This window comes from Echeneis naucrates, chromosome 13 (genome assembly GCF_900963305.1).
Source record: "Echeneis naucrates chromosome 13, fEcheNa1.1, whole genome shotgun sequence".
Classification (NCBI taxonomy): Eukaryota; Metazoa; Chordata; class Actinopteri; order Carangiformes; family Echeneidae; genus Echeneis; species Echeneis naucrates.
The window spans coordinates 6,367,771-6,392,789 of record NC_042523.1 but is presented as its reverse complement, the minus strand read 5'-3'; the positions used below and the strand labels follow the sequence as shown (position 1 = coordinate 6,392,789).

The 25,019-nt window shown below is 41.7% G+C and overlaps 1 protein-coding gene across 4 annotated transcripts in view; it reads left to right on the top strand.

Annotated features, from left to right (window-relative positions):
• The window catches only part of tenm4 (teneurin transmembrane protein 4), a 107,806-nt gene that overhangs the window by 66,465 nt on the left and 16,322 nt on the right, over nucleotides 1-25,019 (top strand). For 2 of the 4 annotated variants that reach the window (XM_029516813.1, XM_029516814.1), the window contains 10 exons: nucleotides 881-1,000; nucleotides 4,595-4,856; nucleotides 6,287-6,554; nucleotides 6,659-6,802; nucleotides 9,194-9,443; nucleotides 9,842-9,862; nucleotides 13,195-13,427; nucleotides 14,168-14,322; nucleotides 19,555-20,432; nucleotides 24,612-24,784. In XM_029516813.1, coding sequence (XP_029372673.1) covers nucleotides 881-1,000; nucleotides 4,595-4,856; nucleotides 6,287-6,554; nucleotides 6,659-6,802; nucleotides 9,194-9,443; nucleotides 9,842-9,862; nucleotides 13,195-13,427; nucleotides 14,168-14,322; nucleotides 19,555-20,432; nucleotides 24,612-24,784 — 2,504 coding nt within the window. The remainder of the gene's footprint in view (nucleotides 1-880; nucleotides 1,001-4,594; nucleotides 4,857-6,286; nucleotides 6,555-6,658; nucleotides 6,803-9,193; nucleotides 9,444-9,841; nucleotides 9,863-13,194; nucleotides 13,428-14,167; nucleotides 14,323-19,554; nucleotides 20,433-24,611; nucleotides 24,785-25,019) is intronic. The other 2 variants (XM_029516815.1, XM_029516812.1) reach the window with 1 other exon arrangement.

Genomic DNA, 25,019 nt, shown 5'->3' with positions numbered 1-25,019 from the left:
ACCATGAGTTGGGCCTCACTAATGACGAGGGCAGAACTCCACAAGGGAGCTGTGATACAGCAAGGTCTGAACTCATCAGTTCAGTGAGATTAGGAGTTGAATTTGGACGACTTCCCACTATTGATTGGTGGGGACTGATGATCAGATCTAATTTATGCAGCTTCTGGAGACTCGATGTCAGTCTGGAAATCTGTTGAGGTCTTGATCACCAGCCAAGCAAGTCTTGCAATCTGCAGTCCTATTATTTCCCTCTCTTCCATTCCATAATGGAAAAGATAAATCCTCTTTTTTTTAATTAGAGCAAAAGCAAAGTAAAGCTTCTTTATCTCATTATCCTGCCATTCTGGATAGAGAAATCCTCAGAGACAGGCTAGGAGGTGTTAGTTCGTTCCGTTATGGCTTTTTGCTTTTATTGTGTCCAGTATTTTATTTTTTTTTGACAGCAGCCATATTTACTTACTTTACTGCTTTTTCACAGTTAAAGGTTCTTCGTTAATTTAGTTCCCTGTGAGGAAAAGATAGTATGCCTTTCATTTATGCATTCTGTTTATTGGATTACCAATAGCAACCCATGTACAATTCACTCCTGTTGCTCTGCGTTGGATTGAAAATGGTCAGTTTTTCTGACATGGAGCCAGAGAGGCATTGATTTATCTCTGCAGTATTTTTTGACTTTCTGGTAATGTAAGTGCTTTATCCATTCCAATTTGTGTGTGTGAGGTGAACAGACTGCATTACAAACAGCAATGTAGAGTAATGCAATGCCGCCTCTAATTAACAGGATTTATTGTAGGACTTCTTCTTTTTTTATTGCTTGTACACAATTGCTTTGGTCCCTTCCATCATTGTAACAATGTTGTTCCATCTGCCTCCCATACAGGCATGCTTGCGTCATCCGTGGACAAGTTGTGACCTCAGATGGAACCCCACTGGTTGGAGTCAACATCAGTTTCATTAGCAACCCGTCCTATGGTTACACAATTACCAGGCAGGATGGAAGGTTAGTTTTTAGACTAACACACCGCACACATGAACAGAAATGAGCAATGGAATGCCTCTTCCTGGTACCTAAATAAGTTGTACACAGATGATATATATATATATATATATATATATATATATATACACACCATTGTCAAATACTATTGTTAAACTGTGCTGAAATCTAATGATGGCAGGGGAAAAAAAAAACACAGTTGCCACTGCAAACTGTGCTTCCATTGATCTGCTTTGTGCTTTCATTTGGTCCAATTTTGGCATCCTCGGCTCAATTCCCAAAGAAATCAAACAAAGACCTTCTGGTACACTCATAAGTTATGCTTCAGTAGCAGCAGGGGAGGAGACAGAATAAAATATGCCAATTCAAAGCCGCTCACTGGGGCTATGAATCGTAGTGCAGATGGACGGTATTTATTTGACAATGAAAGATTTTGGGAATTGAGTGAAAAATGTAAGTTTGGGCCCAGACGTGCAATTAATTTGTTTTGCATCGTTCTCCTTTCATGTTATAGCTTAATAATATGGTATTATATTATTAAAAATTATCCCAAAATTAACCTCAACTATTTCTGCGGTTGTTTTAAAACCACATTCATGAAATTATGCATGCTAAATGCACTGATTGACATAAATCCATAACACTCAAGTCCACAATCTGTATCTACTTCCTCTGCAAGAAAACTGTAACCATGTCAATAAACTCATCTAGTTTCCTGTTGAATCATTACAATACCAATAGAACCCTTCTGGAGTGAGATAAATCATTGTGGTGAAATAATCTTAAAAAAAACAAAAAAAAAAAACAAGTGGGAAACAATCTGAGCTCCCTGTGTGTCACTGCTTTAGAACAAGGAGAGTTTCTGAGAGAAATGCAGACAAACAAAACGAATGACGAATTTTGACATTTTTTTTCTCTTTTCTTTTTTTTTTTTTGGAATCAAAACAAAACACCTGAGACGAAAACTTTGGGTAATGTTGTCTCCATAGCTTTTGTTCTTTTCTGAGAACACTTTTTAAGATCGGATTGCAAACATACAGAACACACTCTCAACCTCCAATCCCCCTGTATCTCTCAGAGTAGTCAGTCTCAGTATGGCTTTGTGGCAAACCAAGCCCCTCTATCACAGCACAGCACGAATTGGTGTTTGCTCTCCAAGCTCCACTTCCTCCTGACACTTTTATCAGTCACTGACACTCTAAAGGCCCACATTTTTGCCGCTGGTCTGATCTCGATCATTCTTGCTTCTGCTCATTCCTTCCATCTCCTTGTCAGTGTCCTTTTCCTAGTTTTATTAGAATCTCTCATCTCCACCTCATCTTCATCTTCCTCACTCATTTCATCTGCTCTCCATCCCTTCGTGCTCCTCCCCTCTCTAATCTCCCACTGCCCTTAAGCCTTTCCTTTCTGGGCACTACTCTTTTACTTATTTCCTGTGCTTTTTTTACTTGAGCACAGGTCTCCTGTCCTTTCCACGGCACTGGCTTCCTTCATCTCTATCCTTTTCCCATTTAAGCATGCCCCATTTTTCTTATGCATCACTCTTTTTTTTTTTTTCCTTTGCAAAGCCCTATATTCTTTTCTCCCTTCCAGCATATGTGTAAACACTACTCCATCTCCCAGGTTTCCCTGTAAACATACCCAGTCTCCTGCAACTCCCCTGCAATCACTGTAAACACGCTCAGTGCAGCGTGAAATCAGAAATGCACCTGTTCAGCCACTTAGAAATAGGAAAGCTGTCTCAACTCATTTTTATGATGTGTTCTTTATTGTCTAAGGGCTTACTTTTTTAAATTACCTTTTCCACTATCTTGAAAAGTTTTCTAGCCTAAACAAAAGAGGTTAGTTTAGTTTCTTTACAGCTGTGTAGCTATTTTCTGATTGGCTGAGCATTGATACAGGCCCATTCCCTTTTATACTTTTCTCCAATAATGAGTAAATGCTGACATGGATCTCAGCTTATTACATTATTAGGTGCTTGGAAAACCTCTATAGGAGCCACAATACATATGGGAAATTCAGTATATACTTGATGACTCGGTTATTTTTTTAAAAAGAGGCATTCTATTGACCTGAAACTGGCTACATTTGACCTCCACTTATTTCAATTGATGCTCGGTAATTTATTATTTTATATTTGTAATTTTTACAGCATCTATTTCCATGATAAATGTGGAAGCGCCCAGCTCTTATTTATTCTCACTGACTTTCGCCAGGCCCATGATTCATTTTTGCACCATCAGTAGTTACCACCCAGGTCATTATAAATCTACAGTGGCTGAGAAATCATTTTGAATTTGTATGTAGGGGGTCCAAGTTCATTCGCAGGGTTAACTCTTTGAGTTTGATGCATTCCTCGTGGATACAGGCAAGTAAGGCTGTTCGAGGTAACTTAATATGTTTTGTCACGTGGCTTGAGGCTGTTGTCATGACAGCCAGTGAATCCCATCATCGTCTGTTCGCGAGTGTTTTGAGCATTCATAGCCAGAGCCAGCCAGGTGTCAGGCAGACTGAGCGGCTTCAGCTGGACCGCTGGTGACGGCTCATGGCAGCACAAGGTTGGTGCTATCACAGCTGCCATCAGCTCTTCAGCCTCTGTACCACCGGGCAAACTCACTTTCCTCTCCATCCCACCAAGGGGCGAAACACTAGGGTGGAACAAACCTTTGTTTACCGCTTCAGCCAACCAGATGCTCACCCTCCAGGGAAGCAAATTCTTTATATAGAACCCCAAACCAAGAGGGAGGTTACCAGGTTTACAGGCCACTATTTGGACCCGCTTATTTACCTGTAATTTGTGAAAGATGCTTTTTTGTGTGATGATGAAGCCCCGTCCCAGGAGCCCACAGGCAAGCAGGTGCTAATTGGCTCTTAGAGAGTGGTGACAAGAGCTGCAGAAGTCCAGTGCAGGTGCAGACACTCTGTTGTCACCATGCAGCAGTTAGAGGTGATGAAATCGCCTGAGCTCAGCCTGTTTACCGAGACACACTCAGGTCAGTGTAGAGGCAGAGGCCTTTTAATGCAACACTAGATGGGATTGCATTGCAGGGCTTTTAGACTGATGTTGGAGTGGACAGCCTTCGTCTAAAGGATCGATGGAGAAGTGGCGGCTGCCTCCATGCTGCAGCACAAATCTCCCTCTCTCACATATAAATGTGAGCACAGGGGCAGTGAATTACGCTCACCCACAGGGGTGAAGCAGTTAGGTCTGAACTCAAAACACACATCTGCTATTTTCTTCAAATAAATCCGACAGATTATGACACTAATTAAAAGACGCGCTTCTAAGATTGTTGGCAAGCATCCTACTGGGTTTTCAGTAAGATCTTTGTGCCTCAAAGATAATGTAAATGATGAAACTGTATCCACTCATAGCTTCGTTTACTAAAACACATCAAAAAGAATTTATTACAGTTTGATCTGTTACAATAACACTTAATGAGAAAATGTTCATTATCCTCAGAAAACCATGGCATGGTTTAAAAAACAGACTGCATGCGTTGACAACTGTATTTGTGTGAAATAAATGTATTTTATGTTGTCTTCACTATGAAACGTCAGTCATCGTCTTGAACACTGTACATGTCTGTTTTCCAGTTTTGACTTAGTGACCAATGGGGGCATAGCCATAGCTCTGCACTTTGAGCGCGCTCCATTCATCACCCAGGAACACACTCTCTGGTTGCCATGGGGACGCTTCTTTGTCATGGATACCATTGTGATGCGGCATGAGGAGAATGACATCCCTAGCTGTGATCTCAGCAGCTTCACCAGACCCAGCCCTGTGGTGTCCCCGGCTCCGCTCACAGCTTTCGCCAGCTCCTGCTCCGAAAGGGGGAACGTCGTTCCTGAAATCCAGGTGATGCTCTGCTGCTCGCCATCCTCTCACTGCCCCTCAGGTTGTGAACTACACGGGTCTCTCCTCCAAATGATTCATGCCACACATCTGCGAGAGACTATGAAGACTATTCATCAAGTACAAGTGTAATAGTAACTCAGGGCTCAGGGCAGTCCTGTGATTTTATCTCTCTGGTGTAATTGGTCCTTGGAACTTGGCCGATTTATAATGTGCATTGTACTGTCTCACTGCAGAGTGATGATGATTACCTTGCACACAGAAAACTACCTTGACATGTTTAATTTCTCCCCAGTTGATGGGCTCCCAGGCTAAGCATTCAAGCACCACTAGGAAGGATTTGCTTTTATATTTCCTGACTGTATACAGTTTGATTTCTGTCTACATGTGTATGTGTCTTGTTGGTACAAGCGCACTCTTGTATGGGCCTGAGTGTACAGCTGAATCTGAAACAACTGTGTGTCTAGCAGACATCTCTGTGCCCTTCTCTAATTACTTTGTCTCCCAGTTTGCTTCACAAGATTTATGGCATATCAGTGAATTTAGTATGCAGCGCAGGCTATTTTTAGTAGCCTTGCCTTTGCTATTCCTTGAGCTGTAATAGCACTATACAAGAACATAATCTAAATTATATTAGTCCATATAAAAGACAATTCTGACCACTTAACATTAGACCAGCTGCACTGTGAGCATTTAAAAAGAAAGAGATCGTATGTGACATGCCCTCTGAGCGGCGTTGCGTTGGGTAGTTGTGTTAATTGTCATTTCATTCCGTACTGTGGAGACAGGTGATTAAAAGTGACTTAATGAGAGCAGAGAGGAGCTGGCCAACCAAACCTGTGCTGTCCCCACTTGATCGAACACTCCTCAATGGGTGCTGGCCTGCTGCTGTATCATTAAGAGGCTGTAGATGTGACCTTAGTTGAAATTTCCCCCAGGCTTTAACATCTTTACAAAACCTACTTTCATATTATTGCACTGTTTAAGCTCTGAAGTCAAGTGCACAGAGCCATTGCCGTGGTCGTATAGATTGCGGGGAAGGCTACTGTCCTGGTGAAGGACCTGCTGTGATTAAAGCAGCTATGAAAAATACTCACCAAAGTACACGATGAACAAATTTTTCATTGGTCTCTGTCTAATGAATGATTATAATTGTCCTCTAATTGATGTTTCTAATCTTCCCTTGGGTCCAGATATTCAGTTGGAGCCAAGGATATGAAAAATTGGTTGTAGTTCCTGCTGATGAATTGACAAATTGATTGCCAGCATGATAAATAAATAAATAAATAAATAAACTAACAAATTATTAACATTGCCATAAACACTGAAGAAAATAATTTCTAATCAGTCTACTATTTACGTTTGCCGTCAGCTAAGTTGAAGATTTATGTCTCTTCTTGCTGTTATTGATGAGCTGCTTCTTCTGTCCACAGTCCCTGCAGGAAGAAATACTTATACCAGGGACGGATATGAAACTTGGCTATTTAAGCAGCAGGACCCCGGGTTACAAGTCAATACTGAGGGTGACCCTCACCTACTCCACAATCCCTTTCAACTTGATGAAGGTTCACCTCATGGTGGCGGTGGAAGGCAGGCTGTTCAGAAAGTGGTTTTCTGCTGCCCCCAACCTCTCGTACGATTTTGTGTGGGACAAGGCTGACGTCTACAGCCAGAAGGTCTACGGATTGTCTGAAGCTTTTGGTAAGTGAGGAAGTAGATGCTGCATATATTGCACATTTTTATTTCTTTCATCCAGAATGCATTTGGTTGACTGACGCGTGCTTTATGTTTTCTGCTTTCTCTAGTATCTGTGGGCTTTGAGTATGAGTCATGTCCAGACTTTATTCTATGGGAGAAGAGGACTGCTGTTCTACAGGGCTACGAAACCACAGCCTCCAAACTGGGAGGATGGACTATAGACAAGCACCATGCTTTAAATATCCAGAGTGGTGAGTCAATTGCAAAATCTTATTATCAGCCATGTCATTCTTTCATTAGATCACCAACTTGAAGGGAATTTTTTACTGCAAGAAATCCTTGTTTAACCTTATTATTTATTCAGCTGAATAAATAACATTACCACAATGATATAAATGCATTTGTGTCCCAGCGCACTTTTTTTTTTCTTTTTTTTAGAATTTTTGTCGGCATAATGTAGATGTATTATTTTATATTAGTATGCGGAAGCAGGTTAATCTTAGCAGTTTTACCTTAGTTGTATCATAAAAATCATGAAAGGGTTCAATACCAGCCTCCGTGTTTTGTTAAAAATGAACCCTTCTTGTGGTACAAACCTTTAGTCTGTCGCTCCTTATTGCATATCATAGACATCTTTGAAATGTGCACAAGAGTGCGGATAACTACCACCATGTTCGTAACCTTAAATGATGCTTTTAGTGAAACAGTGAATTGTCCTCACTGTCTGTAGCCTGTAGAGTCTTTTTCAGTACGGCAGTATCGTGCAGCCTTGGGTAGTCATCTGAATTTATTTTTTTTTATTACCACTTTCCATTTTAAGGTGAGGGGGGGGTCAATTTTCTTATTGCGAGCAAATTGCTCCTGAAAGGCAGAAGGAGAAAAGCGAGAAGAGAGAAAAGCTTTAACACCTGTCACCAGCTTGGTTTTAGTCTGTTTGTATCTGAAAAGGCTCGTCAGAGGAGATTTGGATGAAAAATGTTCAGGGAGGTGGCACTTTGATCTGTCACACTAAACCTGGTGAGACTGAATGTGCTGTCCGGAGGAGGGAGAGTCTGCCACTTGCCCACACATCACCTCTACCCCATCCCCACTTTGGCACATCCATGTCTTGTTCATGCCCAGGATTTTTAGAATCATCCTTAATTTAATTGCGATCAGTCTGCTGCTCCCAGCAGCAGCAGGCCCTAAGATTAAATCACGTCCCAGTTCATGGGCTGCTTGGCTCATTTTTCTTGATAGACCAAATGCTGTGCTGCTCAAAGAACTCAGGTCACCAAGTACCATCAAAAGCTGAAAAACTACCCCAGACATGCAGATGCTGACTTTCAAATATAATTATACTGATTGGACAGCAGGAGCATCTTTACATTTACATATCTGAATATCTTCCAAGTGTAAATTAGCACTACTGCAGGAAACATGTGTCTGTAGGTGCAGACCTGAGTGCCTGCATTTGAACCGTACTCATGCTGCTCTATTTTTATTCATGCACAGAACCTGTGGAGGTAAAAAAAAAAAAAAAGCAGGCACAGTGCCATTTTAATTGGGGCAAGTCAATTTTTTGCGATTATGTCTCTCTGGCAATTCACTATCTCTAAAAGACTCCACATGACATCTTAGCCTGTATTTCCATCCACCAGGCCCACCTCAATTTTCACACTGGCAGAAGTGCAGACACACCTGTTCCTCAGATTATTACCTGTGTGTTGACTTCCACTTATTTTGAAATTTGTTATCTAATAATCAATTCTAACTGTATTAAGCAATCACTAGGTGCCAGGGACTTGCAGCAATGGAGCATTGTTACCCATCCAGCAGAAACGGGTCTACACGCAGTAATCATCCCATTTCATTTTCAAAGCCCTCTGTGCATCTCTACACACCAGACTGCAAATCTATTCTGTACTGATTGCAAATTCATTTACAAATTTCTGGAAGGATAAGATGGCAGAATCAGGAGGTGTCTTGATCTGTTTCAAAAATTAAACTCCAAACAATATTTCTTCTGTGAAATGCAGAAATAATTTCTGTAATCAGGTTAAATGTGGACCTAATAATAAATAAAATAAAATATCAAATAATTCCATCAACAATCTGCAAAGGTGGAGGTAATACATGCACATAAGCCTAAGTAGATACGACTAATTGGGTCCAACCTTTGGTAAAAGGCACTTTCACTAATTACTAACAATGTTAAAACATTTTATATTTTTGAGGTCGCATACGAAGCATATGAAAACCTTTTTCAACTAATTTGAAAAGAGGTTTTTACACATCATTACTAATGGACAAGAATTTCAGCGTGCCTAAAAATGTAAATTCAACCTGAATTGAGACAACATCTTGCTTTGGTCACATATTTTGGAGGCCATGCATGTTAATTAACTGCTGTATAATTGTGCCGCTTTGTTTTAAATAAAATTTTCAGTTTATCAGAAAACACTGATTACAAAACTGCCTGTTCTTCGAGTCAAGGCTCGAAGGCTCGAAACTGCAAAACCTTAGCCATGATCAGCCTCCATTTGGGTTTTTGTTTGCATTCAATTTTTCTGAAAGAACAGCCCGCGGTTCTTAACACCTGCAAACTGCTATATCAAAGCAGGTTGCAGGTGTTACTCTTGTCTTTTCTTTGCCCTCATCAGGCATTCTTCACATGGGAAATGGAGAGAACGTCTTCATCTCCCAGCAGCCTCCCGTGATCGGCAGTGTGATGGGGAATGGGCGCAGGCGCAGCATCTCCTGCCCCAGCTGCAACGGCCTGGCTGATGGAAACAAGCTGCTGGCCCCTGTGGCTCTGGCTTGCGGCTCAGATGGAAGTCTATATGTGGGAGACTTCAACTATGTGAGGAGGATTTTCACCACAGGGAATGTCACCAGCGTCCTGGAGCTCAGGTAACGAAGGAGTAGCATCCTGCTAACATCCTCTCAGTACCGCAAGTTTGTGCACAGGGGCTTGCACACAGGTCATAAAACACCGAGGTCGATTGAAATAGGCAGAAAATGCCCAAAAGGCCCGGGATTGATGGTCCTGCCTCTCTCATCCACCTGTGTCAGCTGGAGTTTGGCCCCGATGGAAGCTGAAGAGGATGTAATGGGGTCTTAACAGAAGACGTTTCCAAGATGAATTCCTTTGTCTGTTTCAGCGGTCACAATTTTCACTAGATTGGGAAAAAAAAAAAAAAACGTTTTAACGTGTTTCTCTTCCAATTCATTTTTACGTACTAACAACTAACATTTCCTCTCCTTTCTCTCCCTTCTCTCATTTTCCACTGCTTTTGTCAAACTGACAGAAACAAAGACTTCAGGCATAGGTAAGCTGCACAGCATTTGCCTAAATTAAGTGACACAGTCCGCAGACGTGATGCTGAAATGACCATTTGAGCTCATTTGAAACAAGCATTTATGAGCAATTTTAGATTTAAGATATTAATTAATCCAGACTTCCAAATCTCTGGATGTGGTCTGCATGTGTATCAGTATGAGTGATTGCAAGAAAGAATCCAGACAAGTGTTGACTCAGTAGAGGCTGCACTTCTCCTCTGGGTTTATTACAGGAGTAAATTCCTTTTCCAATACATTGTTATTTATGGCATACAGAGCCTCAAACAGTTGAAGTATTGAGTAAATCTAATATTGTGCTTTTTAATATATCCGTTCAATTAACATGGCAGTGGCATTGTCGTCTATAAATGAATCTTGTTCTGAGAATATAGGTTCCATTGCCATTAAGTGCACTTTACTACATCGATTGCAACCCAATACTATCACACTGCAAGAAATTAAAGAAATTAAGCCTCTTGGAAAAGCCTCATTTCAGTTTTTCTTTCTATAGACATAAAACATTAGTTTATGGCGCTTTTGAACTGACTTATTTGATACTGAAGAGTAGGAGGTGGCCTAAACAAGCGTGTGTCAGAGTAAAATCAACATTTTCCTGACCGTGTTAACAGAACATGAACATGAAGACCTGTCATAAAGGCTTTGTGTACCAAGCGAGGTGACCAATCTCAAATGGCAACTTCGTGTAGATTTTATCAGTGGCTTAAAATATAGAGCTCTAATTTTCCATGGCAGGAGGGGAATCTCTTTCTGCTGTCTTTAGATACCCTGTCTCCAGAAAAGGGCTCCAGATTGATTTTCTATCAGAGGGTCATGACTTCAGTAGGTGTACATGGAGTCCAAGTGAGGATGAAAAGCCCAGTGATGCTAGTCACTGGCCTCTATTATCAAGAATGACCACATTAACTAAAGACTCCTTTTTTTTCTGTCTCTTTAACTATTTCTTCTCAGTCTTTTCATCTCCGGTGTTTGTTCAGTACAAGCTAAACACACACACAAACTGTGCGATAGAGCAAGACCAGAGAAACGTCAGCGCTCTGCCTCCTCAGTCTCAGCATTCCAAACGAATTTGCATATTAAAAAGGAGATTTATCCTGGAAAACACAGCATGTGCCTGTGTATAACGGGTGGCTGCCTCCTGTTCATGTGCGAGCCAGCGATAGTGCTGGGTGGTGGGTGATCTTGCTGTTATGTTCATTGACCCCCCCCTACTAAGGAAGTCCCCATCCATTCCAACCACACTCCCTCCATTGCCACGCCAGCATGCAGCAAAATCCAATTATCTTCCACAAACTCGATGTTGTCAGTGAATATACTTTAGATGGGGGATATGGCCATAGCTCAAGGTCAGGGAGTAACATGTTATAGTCTCAAACACTATGGGGGGGTCCAGAGCTGTTCTACATGCAACTGGGAGCTGATAAGGTATCAGCCGATTTGCACACTGCAGATCGAATACAAAGCAGAATCCAGTGATTGAGACTTGCCCCTGAACTACTCAAAGATAGCAGTCGTTTTCTTAAGCCAGCAAGCCGCCCGTACCTGGAATGTACCGTAAACCCACATATCAGTCAACTTCTCTGAGCTGATGGTGACATGTGTGCCTGAGGTGGGCTGCCGTGTTCTGTCACCACTGATTCACTGAAGGTCAATTGTCATTTAAAATTATGTGCTGGAGTTGACAACTCCACAAACTCACTGCTCTTGTGATCTCTTTGTATTATTAAAATATAAACTTTGGCACCACCGTGCCAACCACAAGCCGAAGAAAGAAAGAAAGAAAAAAAAAAAAGCCCTCAAGGTTATAGATGAAATTCTGTCTTAATCCACTTTGAATTGATGTCCTGCTGACAGGTTTCTGCATAATGCTTATCAGGTCTGGCAGAACTGTTACATCCTGGTCTGAAAGCTCCAGTCATCTTAAAGGTGACACTAACCACCACGTTTCTAAACTTGCTGTTAATTCCTTGTTCAAGTCGGCCGACAGTCAAAAACTATAAAATGCTCAATTTGCAAAAGTCACTTAAATTTAGATATGTGTGTTACGCAACCATTAGATTTGAAAAAGCAAAGGTATTAGATCAATCATTTGGGATTGATATGTTTAAGTAATTCATTTAAATTTAAATTTTAGGCTATTTGGCTAATTGCTGTTGATGCGTTTCCTGCATCAATAACATATGGGAAGATGAAAAGTGAGCAATCACTGATTTTCACGTGTGACCCCTGTAGAGAAACTAGCCATTGAAATCAATGCAAGATCAGTACTGCCTCCTGAATCCAGGAATGTAAAGTGGCACTGGGCTTGTCATGCTTTTCCATCAGAAGCTCGTGTGTTTATTAGAAGCGAGCAGAGGTTTTTATTGGAAGTAATCCTCTCTGTCACTTAATTTGTAATACTATGGATTTGCCTACAGTTATCATTGTTTTCCTGACACCTATCCTGACTGGGGTATGCCAATAAATTGCCTGCATCTCACCACAGCAGGATTGGCTATATTTGGTTCTTTTGTCCGTCTGTCAGGTTGGGTAGCCTCCTGTGGATGTGAAGGATTACTTTGTTGACTGGCTCGCGAATTTAATGGGATATTTTTCTGTGCTCAAATCTCTGCCTGATGGATGCATAACGTGTTTGGATTGCACAACGTTCTCATTTCTCTCTAAAAAAAAAAAAAAAAAAAAAGTCCCAGGGGAGGCAGAAAATATACTTGTTTGTACTTCTAGTAACAACCAGGCTGCAGCTACTGTATAAAAACTTCATGTTGTTGTTTTCAGACGATATCACAAAGATTTTGTGGGTCAGAAATGATGTACTAATTAGTATCTGTGTCAAAGGATCCAAAAAAATTTGTCCCAATAGGGAATCTTCATTTATCTTTGACGATATATTTTCTTCAAAGGGACTATTTTTACGAAGATTTGAACGAAGGTAGAGATCTGTATCTGTAATTCTGCAGTATTACATGCACATATGTCTAGAATCTGTGTGTGTCTATGAATGTATATTCGGACCAGTGGCGTGTCCTCTCGGGTCGCGGGTCTTCTGACAACAGGGATTTTGAGCTAAACTGACCGTATTGTAGATGAGTTCTAAGCGCCACCATTTTGTCAAGTTTCATCTCATTCTATTTTTTTTTCTTTTTTTTCCATGACCATGGTTTGAACTGTAATTGTGCCCAATTGACTCGCTAAATGGCTTTTGAATCCATTTTAATTTTATTAAACAATGTTTCTTATTGAAAGCAATGTAGCCCTCTCAGCTTTACTGACTAGGGCATCTTCCTCTGATTTCCTCTTCTCTCAGCAACAGCCCCGCTCATAAGTACTACCTGGCCACCAGTCCCGTGAGCGGCGCAGTGTACCTTTCGGACACCAGCAGCAGGAAGGTCTTCAAGGTGAAATCCCTGAATGTCGTGAAAGACGTGGCCAAGAACCTAGAGCTAGTGGCCGGTACCGGTGACCAGTGTCTCCCATACGATGACACTCGCTGTGGGGACGGAGGAAAAGCTGTTGAGGCCACTCTCACTAATCCCAGAGGTAATAAACGGAGTCAACTGAGTCTACCGTAGTCTGTTGGGGTCTCCTTTTCTTTTTTCCTCTTGAGTGGACAAGTTGTCCCAGATGTCAGATCAATTTATTCTCCCTCTCACTCTTCTCTTCATCGCTATGCTTCAGTCATTTTAAAATTGAGTTTATTTTGGAAAGTGCCCATGTGTTTTTGTCCTTCTTCCTCTTGCTTCTATATTTGGATGAATCATTAGTCATTTGATCACATGGTTAGTTGTTGTCCTCCACTGGGATGAAGTTGTGATTCATATGTACTGAAATAACATTCAACACGCTCCGAAGTGCTCATCACGTATAGTCCACATTTGTGTTCTAAAGAGAGCATTTTGACCACAACAGCTTTTGAGGCATTGAAATAATTATGTAGTAGTGTTTGTCAGAGCATGATACCAGAAAAAAGGGGAGATGTGCTTATCCAAGATTCTTGTCCTTCATTGTAACTTGAAGCTGAGAGCAGAAGAGAGAGAGATGGCAATGATGGAAATTCAGTTGTAACTGAATCAATTTCTACAGTGTTATTTGTCTTTTTTTGAAGTTGCTATTGTTCTCCATTATTGATTAAGCAAATCAATTCTAGCATTAGTTTTCATTGCCATGATTAGTCTTTAATTTCCAATGGAGCAGATGACCCTAAATTGGCACTTAGTGGTGCTCTGTCCTCACTATAAGTCACAGACAAACAAAATAACTGATGAATATTTTATCTGCAGGCATTACGGTGGATAAGTACGGTGTAATCTTCTTTGTGGATGGGACAATGATTCGCAGGATTGATCAGAACGGTATCATCTCGACTCTTCTGGGCTTCAATGACCTGACCTCGGCCCGACCTCTCAGCTGCGATGCTGTGATGGACATCTCTCAGGTAGGCTTCAGACCTGCGCAGCCAGCATGCGCCAGTGTCCTTGACTGGTCCCTTGCCTCCTGGATGCTTACATCTCAATCAGCGCTCCTGTTTCCTCAGTTGAAACTGTTCTGGATGCAGGAACGTTCGCTTTAGTTTTGATACGCATTAGCATGCAATGATGCAAGATATTAGATTCACAAGACATGCAAAGATGGAAGACAGTTAGACTTTAGAGGCATTTTGCATTCAACCCTGGAATTTCCCTTGTGTTCAACTAAACCCATGTCAGTTATAGCTTTCCTTATCTTATCCATCTTATCCATCATGAACGATGAGGCCTGATGCTTGAAGTAGTTCATGTTACTTTTATGCCACAAAAGGAAATTCCTTAAGCAGCAAAAAATAGAACATGAAAACGTGAAAGCGCTATGTATTCACAACAAAACCCAAGAAAAAGTCCATGTAAGTGTAAAAAAAAAAGCAAAAATAAGGTCAATTAAAATTTCTAGTCTGTTCAGTTAAGTAGGAGACAGCTTGTAGTATTTGAATATTTTTTTGTTTTACCGCACCTAGAATACATTCATATTTTTGCATGTTGCTTCTTTTTTATTCAAAACTTCCACCTCTGACCAGAGAGGAGGATGTTAAATTCATTAAATTAAAGTCCGCAAGATAATGAATTCAGGAAAGCAGGCCTAAACACAGCTGTGCCAGCCTGTTAAATTACAAAATTTAAATCATCTTATGGTTAACACATCAATACAAATGAAAAAAAATGAAAATGAGCAGTTAATTGGACTCGGTCCAAATTGGAGTAACAGGAATAAGCACAAAAGCACCGGAGTATAGAGCCAGGCTGAAATCAGAGGCGGCACTGTAGTCCCAAGAGTTTCCATGTCTGTGTCAAGTGACCACATATCCCCAAATGCACGGGGCCGTTGACCTATAGCTGTAGGGAGGTGACGAGGATGACCTGTAACCTCACTCTGTCGATCCACACACACATGTTCACTGATGCGTACAAAGCCTGAATGTACACACATATGCACTCATATGTCCAGGACCACTACATCAGACAGAACATGTCCCTCAGGCAAGGGCAAGGCACTGAGGTCACATCACTCCCTAGCTCAGTGACCCCCCCCCCCACACACACACACACACACACACACACCCTGAGGTGACAAGACAGACTTTTTGCATATTGCAGCTGCTATTGTCTGGTTCTGTTTTCCTCACATTATGATTTTAAGTACATTTTTTTTCTCCCATCCCAAACAAATGCCACACTAATGTAGTGTGTGTGGGTTGTGGGGCGTTGTCTACCAGATCTATAACTGTTTCAGACTGACTCCCACAAGAAGAGCATTCCTGGGTTTTAATGATAAGTGTTGATGGATGTCTAAACCATTGTCCATGTGCATGCACTAGTTTGTTTCTTCTCCCACCATGGATGCTATTGAATACAATCATCAGGCAGGTCCGGAGGGGCTGGGATACGAGAGGAGAGAGGCTTTCTGTGTGTGTGAAATAATGTATTCAGTGGAGGGAGCAAAGCCTCCAGCTGCCCATTACCAGCCCCATAGGGAACTCCATTCCCCTCACAAACTCTGCTTGCTGCTCCTTTGCCCCCCTCTGAAGCACAGACACACACACGCAGGCCAGGACCTATAGATGCTCACTATCCTAGCTCCACAACGGAGCACAAACAGGGAGACTGTCTGCAGCTATACAACGATGACAAATCGCACAAGCACTCAGACAGTAAAAAGCATCCCATTAAAAATTCATCCAGGGCACAGATGGGTGACAAATTAAAGGAAAAACCAACATAAAGTGTCTTAGTAAAGTGTTGAACCGCCACAAGCTGCCTGAATGGCTTTAATGTGCCTCCTTGGCATTGATTGCACAAGTCTCTGAACTCTACTGGATGGATAAACACAATTCTTTCAAAAGATTCAGTGCTGGTGGTGGAGAGCACCGTCTAAAATGTTAGTCCAGGCGCTCACGTAAATGTTCAACCGAATTAGATCTGGTGACTGTGAAAGGCCACAGCATATGATTCACATCATTTTCCTACTGAAACCATTAAGTGCCCCGATGTGTGAGGGCATTGTTAACATGGCAGTGACCACTGCAGTAAGGATACAAAAATAAAGGTGATCACTCAGAACAATTTAGCATTCATTTGAAGTGTCCCTTCCCATCAAAGGGGACAAATGGAAAGAAGCATCCAGGTGAACTTGTCCACCTGTCCAGGAAATGTTGGAAGAATGACTCATTTGGCCATGTCATTTATTTCCACTTGTCTTTATACCAGTACTGATGCTTTTCGCGCGGCTGGACTTGGAAATGTGCATTCATCTTTGTAATTAGGGGTTTGTGCACTGCAGCCTCACTATAATACTCCTCTCTATGTAACCAGCAGCAGACTGTTCCTGCTCAGGCACTCTGATCACGTCCTGCTCCACTGACACTCTCAGTCACCTGAGGAAGAGCTGCTCTTCTCTTCCTCCTTACGTATCACTCCAACGTAAAAAGCATCACTGTCATCAGATGCGCTGCCGACCAGAGTTTCTCAGTCTATCAGCTGACTGTCTCGTAGATCTAGATGCAGATGCCACTTTGATCACTCTTCCTGTTCCAGCAGCAGCCAGTGGATTGTCTTTGTGACTGAAGCTCCATCCTGCCCTAACAATGAACCCTCAGCTGTGTCTCCATGTCACAGAGCGTGACTGGACGGGAATTGGTTAATGTTGCTATGCGGTGCACTTATATGGAAGCCTCTGCATTTGTTATGTTTTTCCACTCATTTATTCATGTTTTTCCTTCAATTTGTCACCCATCTGTAGCTTTCTATCTCCAATAACCCCCCCTCCGCCAACTTAAAACCAAAGTTTCTCTGGGCGAGGCATCACTTTTGTTGAACTTCAGACGGCTAAGGCAAAAAGAAGATCATGTCAATTTTCTCTCTCACCTCTGATGGGGTCATTGTTTTCTTGCCGTGCCATCTGTGCAGGAACCACACTGCAGCAAAATTGACTCTTAATTCAATGTGCATCTCTAACCTTTCTTTCTTTGAACGTTTTGTTTTTATGCAAAAGGACAAGAGTTTGACCTCATTCAAAAATATTTTAATTTGTTTATACTAAGGCTTTGCTCTTTCAAAAATTTGTTCCATTTCCTGTTCCAATCTTCCCTGTATCTCCTGCTGAGTTCACACTCGAATGGACGGAAACCATCTCTTAAAACAGGATCACATATTTCAAGGATGTTAGCAGCTTCAGAAAGCTTTATCAAGGCTCTGACATTCAATTCAAATACGAGAGGGACTTCAAAAAATGACACATTACTCTTCCTCATATCACGCTGGTCGCAGTGAAGAGGTTGCCAATGGAAATTGGAATCATAGTTCTAATATAAATTCACATACGTTTAAAAATAGCTGCGATGTGCTGTCGGAAATCCATGGCCCGCTTTCTCGCCTATTCAGTGCATTTTGGGGATTCTGCTGGTGGCGACTCTGTCAGGCACACACTACTGACAGCTGCCCCATTGTATGATGAGGAGGGTATGATCGGGTTACGGCATATGGGACAACAGCTCGGGAAATATCCCCTCATCAGTCAGAGTGGCGTGAAAACCTCCTTTCAGGCAGCTCCCCCGAGCCACTCCACATTCTGCCTCATGAAATATTTAGCCCCCAGTGTTGACAAGAAATAGGTTTTAAGAAATTGAAAGTCTCCCCTTCATTTCCCAAGTAAATTTATTTTCTGCTTGCTGAAGGACTGCATGTATCTGCTGCCTGTCTTCTGTTTGTTGCATGTGGGCAAAGAGATGCAGTATTATGTAAACCTCCTCCGTTTTGTGGGCGATGAAGGGAGGTTTATGGGATGTAAGCTGCGTCTGAAGCGCAAAACCTTATTTTCAATCAAAGGTGGACAAATCACTTGCTTGTATGGAGTGACAGGGATTGAAGAACACGACCGACATAGAGAGTGTACAAACGTCCAAGTAATCATTTGTCAATTTGAGGGAAATGATTGTTTCAATGCAAATTTGTTCGAAATTAAAAATATTTTCATTTAGAAAAGTAAACAAAAGGCACAACATAACTGTATTAGCTGTGTAACCTGCTGCTTTCTGCTGTGTGGAGTGTTACAGGACCCCTATGTTTTGTGTTTTGTGCTTTGTGATTTTTTTTTTTTTTTTATTCACTTATTGTTGATTAGACGTGCACATTTCTTTTATTTTTATTATCCACTTTTTAAACCTACACACCTAAGTAAACTTGACAGTGGTTGGGCATTCGGTTTGCATAAAGTGTGCGTTGTGCGTTTCCAAAGCACATGATCAAGGATAATTACACAATAATCATGTTAAAGCACACATAACTTAGCAGCCCAGTTAATCTTCGTTAATTTTTAGTCACCAAGCAAAATAAATTCACTCACTTTCCCTTTTCCCAGATGGAGGACAAAACAAAGTCTAAGGCTGCTTCCTCCAATACGCTGCCTAAAATCTGAACCTGTCTTTGTATTTTAGTCCAGTTTTTAATCAGACTCCTTTGTTGGGGCTCCAAGGCTCCTATTGAAATATGGAACTTCATATTATGTTCCCAAGAGATCCCCCTGGGATCATAAGTGAGAGGGAGACCAGTAAATTGGATGAATCCAATCATTCCAATTTGTTAAAAGCCTGATACACTGTTAGCAGAACAATAAGTCATCATTTAGGAGGCCAGAGGCAGGCAAGGCTTTCATTTGGTGAGTGTGCTCCAGTTTCTTTTCAAGGACTCATACATCTTGGCATTACAAAATTAATAACCCAAAGTGAGGAAAAACACGGGCTCTGAAATAGGTGAATGATGTAGAAGCCTAGTCCTTAGATGTCCAAATTTCTTGTGATCAACTGTAGTTGTAGTACTTTCTCAGTTAATCTGATCATTTGAATGATCTCGCCTCATCCCACCTTTCCTCACCATAACTATTATCATCTTTGATCTTAAATTTCATGTTTTTCCGTGTCCCCTTAACAGCACACTAGATGTTTTTGTCCTCTTTATCAGATAAGAAATTGCTTGAAAAATGTGTTTTTGCTTCCATGTCCACACCTTTTTTGTTAGTAGTTTTCAGTGATTTGTTCCTTGAGGGACTGTTTCCCTCAGCGAAATTGAAAAATGGGTGGATCAATAAGAGCAAGGTCTGTTTTGTGACCTGAAGCTGACATTTCTGCTGTCTTCTTCCTCAGGTACGTCTTGAGTGGCCCACAGACCTGGCGGTGAGTCCTATGGACAACTCCCTCTATGTCTTGGACAACAATGTGGTGCTCCAGATCTCTGAAAACCATCAGGTCCGTATTGTAGCAGGCCGGCCCATGCACTGCCAAGTACCTGGGATTGATCATTTCCTCATGAGCAAAGTGGCAATCCATGCCACCCTGGAGTCCGCCAATGCCCTAGCTGTGTCCCATAATGGCATTTTGTACATAGCCGAGTCCGATGAAAAGAAAATAAACAGAGTACGACAAGTTTCCACCAATGGCGAAATTTCTCTGGTTGCGGGCGCACCAAGTGGCTGTGACTGTAAGAATGATGCCAACTGTGATTGTTACTCTGGAGATGAAGGCTATGCCAAGGATGCTAAGCTGAATGCACCGTCTTCCCTGGCCGTGTGTCCGGACGGAGAGCTTTACATCGCAGATTTGGGCAACATTCGTATCCGTTACGTGCGTAAAAACAAGCCCTACCTGAACCCCCTCAGCATGTATGAGGTGTCCTCGCCCATTAATGATGAGCTCTATCTCTTCGACTCCAACGGTAGCCACATTTTCACGCAAAGTCTGACCACAGGAGACCACCTGTACAATTTGACCTACACGGGAGCAGGCGACCTGAGCAGCATAACCGATAAGAACAAGAATACGGTGCTCATCCGGCGAGACACAACAGGAATGCCTCTGTGGCTGATGGTTCCCGATGGACAGACGTTCTGGTTCACCATTGGCACCAACAACGCCCTTAAAACTGTCGCAGCTCAGGGTCAAGAACTAGCTGTAATGACCTACCATGGAAACTCTGGACTTCTCGCAACCAAGACGAATGAAAATGGATGGACAACCTTCTTTGAGTAAGTAATTCTGAGAAACATTTGCAAAACGCTTTCATAATCCTTATAATCAGAGTTTGGATCCTAGTTTAGCTGATTATAGATTAGTGCTTCACCCCAGAGAGCAACTAAATAGATCTGTTAAATCTCTTAAATCCAAAATAAAGTTTGTACAAAGTCATTCCTGGATTATCTTAACTGGGAGCTTGGTGTCTGCAGTAGCACTAAATGCTAAGATGCTTTAGTGAGTGAATGTTTTGAGTTGAAAAATTTGAGTTTATTCTTATTTATCTGAGTTTATTGGCACGTGCACTACCTTCTTATGCCTGAATGTGTGTGTCACTCAGAAAACCAAGACCTGTGTAAGTATGGATGTGATCATATTTGCTATTATCACAGCAAATAGGATTACTGCTCGATATGTTACTCATCTGCAGACCATTGCTTGTTTAGACTTGGAAGGTACATTAGTGGCATGTCTGCTAGTGAGCACATTTTACCAGTAGGTCTGCAGTGAGACACGGGCAGTGTATAAGCATAATAGATTAGCCAGAGGTGGTAATTGACTGAGGGCAACCACACATTGCGAGGCGGCAGTTGAACACTCCCACATTCTGCAGGATTTCATGTTCTCGTGACTTCAGCGGAGCAATCTGTCCCATAGTTTAATACACTGCACCAAGGGATCCTGCGCTAACTGCATGTCAATCCAAAAAGTGTGATTAAGCAGATTGGCTGGTCAGACATCTGTTATACCTCACTGGAGGAATATAACACTCTTGACGCATAATCAGACGCTGTGTTTAATCTGAGCAGACATTTATCACCTGTGTTTGATTTGGTTGTCATCTGAGACGGTTGTACTGAAAACGATGCAGCGAACATGGCACTAATGCAGCCATGCATAGGCGTTTCTCAAGATAGAGTGAATTCCCTAGGGCTTAAACAAATCTAGAGGGTGATTGGAATTCTGAATGATTTCTCTTTGACTTTCTCTAAAACATCTGCTGTTGTAATCAGGTTTTAACATATTCTCACCTATTATGCGAAGAGAAGAGAGCGATAGTGTTGCACCGGTGACACAAACTTTTGTAAGATAAAACACAAACAACTGAGATTCAAGGTCTTCCAAAGTTCTCACAAATCTCACCTACACTGTGACGTACAAAGCAATTTCAGCTTTTTCAGGATGTTATCATTTACTCACAGAGATAGAAATATGGAAATAGGATTAACCTGGTGTGTGCATATAGTATACTAGAGTTGGATGATTGTTTGTCTTTGTCTCCGGAGGGATAGCAGGTATTCCACTAATTACAGGGTTGGTGTCTGGATCTATAGCTCTTCGTGTCCATGTGTCAAAGTGTCCTCAGGGAAGACACTGAACCCCAAATGGCCCCTGATAGCGCACAACCAATGGTGTGTGAGTGAATGAGATGCAAATTATTAAGCGTGTTTGTTAAAGGACAAACCGTTTAAGCCTTCGCCAAAGACAGTATGTTGAATTTATCATGGATGCTTTTATTATTCAAATCAGATTATAACACAGCATCACAACAAAAAAGAAATCTAAAACTCAGATGTGATCATGATTAGTTCATTTCCTTTTTAAATGGTGAATATAGAATTCTATTCAGAACATAATTAGGCATTGTGTAAGATATTGATGTAATTATAATAACATAATTATGTATTATATTATATATAAAATGCATTCAATTTCCAGTTTTTTCTTTTTTAAATTGAAAAATAGTTTCACGCTTTCCTACAAGCAACTTAGGTCATCCATGTTTCTTCGAAGCCTGAGAGGAAGAGAGCCTGTTTTTTTTTTTTTTTTTTTTTTTTGAATAATTAGATTTGAAGGCAACTCCACCACCTCAGGGTCAAAATCAGAATGTGCTACTATCAGACATACAAAGAAATCTTGCATTTATCTCTGGCCAATAATGTACCCTTCTAAACACTTAAGAGTGTTTTTATCAATTAGCACATAAATCATATAGCCAGCACATCAAAATTAATTTGGTCAAATGCAGAAGCAACAAGATAACACAGAGGCCAAGTTCCCTGGAGGTCTCAACTGCTCTTAACATTTGCTGTGCTCTCAGATCCGCTGTTGAGCTCCTTATGTTTTCTTTGTATTGATAAGTACTTACTTACTTATGGGTGACTGTGAATGTAATAAATCATCAAGATGCTTAATTGTTCTCTTAGCCTCCAATTAACAGGGCAGTAATGCTTCTGTTTAGTAAAAAAATGGGCTTTGGGGCCTGGGCTCCAGAAAATGGTCTTCAGAAGATTAAATACTATAATAAGAGCCAAATGCAACTGTTAATGAAGTTAACCAGTCCCGTGGTAGTTGCCTTTATGATATTTTCCACAGTCACATGTGTTGTGAACCTCACAGGCTGCAAGAGGAAGTGAAAATATAAGAATACGTGTGCATAAAACAGAGAGTAGGCATGCTGCAGGGGATGCTGATATGAAGTTTTCCGTCTATTGTTGGGGCCCAGCGTGAAAGGTCATGGAGCTAGCGTGTGACACAGAGGTGATGCGATCCGAATGGACTTGTGACCATCCAGGGGGAAAGCAGTCCTCTCCTTCTGCTGAGAAGCCTGCCCCAGCATGGCCCTCTTGTCCAGAGCAAGCAAGCTAATAGGCAGCTGAGTTGAAGCAGGCCAGAGCCATTAGAGCTCAGTGGTGAAGCCCGAGGAATGGCTGCAGCTCAAGGCCCTAATTGAGACAGAGAGGGTTTGGGTCAGTGATCAAGCTGGGGCATGCAGCATTGCTGTAGAATGAGATTTCTGTCTTGTGGACTCAGTCTTTTGTGCAGAGGTGACGGTAAACAGGAAGACTCTCTTTGTCAAATGAACGGAACAGTTAAAAGAGGTAGAGAGCAGATAGTATCCAGGCTTTAATGCTTCCACGGCAAAAACTTTGATTGCATGATGAACACAGCAATAAAAGCCAGCAGTATCAAAAGGAATCATGTGATTTTAGATATAAATTACCTCGGTAGTTAGTATTTCCTAAAGTGTAGGACCTAGGTTGAAATGCATCTATGAATCTTAGTCCCTACAGCTGTGATCAGATAACATTTATCTCACGGAGATGATTCCCCTCTCCCTCTTCCTTTCCATATTGGATATTTGAGATGGCAGCGCTGAGGAAATATCCGTAAACCAGTACCCGCCATCTCATTTATTAGAGGCTTTATAATGGCAGGCAGCAACATCGAAGAAGGCTTTCCAATCTGTATTCAGTGCGCAGATAAAAGTCCTCATTCTAAGTAATGTACCGTTCACTCGGTCCCATTCTGGAACACTGGCAATCTGAAAGATTTGAAATTGTTCTATGCTGATGTGCTCTCTGAGCGAAATGAAACAATCTGGCCACTCATGTTCCTGTGTGTGATGAACTGACTGATTTGTAGGCTAGGGAGGTGCTGCATCTCTTGAAGGAGCGCATCTCAGTGCTCCTATTTCATAGACTGTATAATGAGATTAGGTGATATCGCTAATCTTTTAAGCTAATAAGCAGTTTTACAGATGTGGAAAGGTGTGTGCTTTCCTGCCTTGGTTTTTCACTCGTTAGGCTTTCATTTCGTTTCCATTGCAGGCTTCCAACCTTCCAAAGTTACATAGAAACTGTGACATTAAAGTCACATTCACATCCTACGGGAAAAACTCGGAAAGACCAAACTGTTCCTGAGCAGTGAATTGAAGCAGACATTGCGCACTTTTCAAAGTTGTGCTGATTATGCTTCAATGATAAATGCAGATAGTTTTGAGTTTTAGCACCTCAGGCTGCCAACATCGATGGATTTGTTGCCGTGTTTACTGCCGGTGTTGACACATTTCCACAATTTGTGACACCAAGAAGGAAATACCAGACACTACAAAAAAACTCCTCATTCTTACTGTAATTACTACTGGATCAGTTTATCCTAGATAGCAACTCATAATCACTGTAAATCTGAGATGACAGAGCAGCTCATTAGTCACATTTATGTACCTCCATCAAATCATGCATACCTGACCTGCATTCACGATTATGATTGATTCTTTTAGATTTGGCAGCATAATTTTTCTTAGTGCCACGGCACTGTTTAACATTCTGCTATAGTTACTCTTTATACACACTTTGAAATGGCATGCCCCGTTTGCCTCCTTTGGCTCACATCTGTGTTTTTCTTTGTAGGTATGACAGCTACGGGCGTCTGACTAACATCACTTACCCCACGGGCCGAGTGAGCAGCTACCGTACAGACACCGACAGCTCAGTCCGCATCCAGACAGAGGGCTCCAACAAAGAGGATATCACTGTCACGACCAACCTGTCAGCTTCTGGCACCTTCTACACACTCATGCAAGGTGAGTGTCTTTTGCTGTAGCTGCAGCAAAAGACACAGCCGGTGCTTTTTGCCTCGGCCAAGGAGGTCATGTTTCCCGTTCATGCTTGTTTGTTAGTTTGGTCATTTTGTCAGCAGCATAACGGCAAAAGCGCTGAACCGATTTGCACCAAAGTTTGTGGAGGGCCGGGACGTGAGCCAGGCAGGGACTTTTTTTTAATCACCTTCCTTAATCATGATCTGGATTTTGGGTTCTG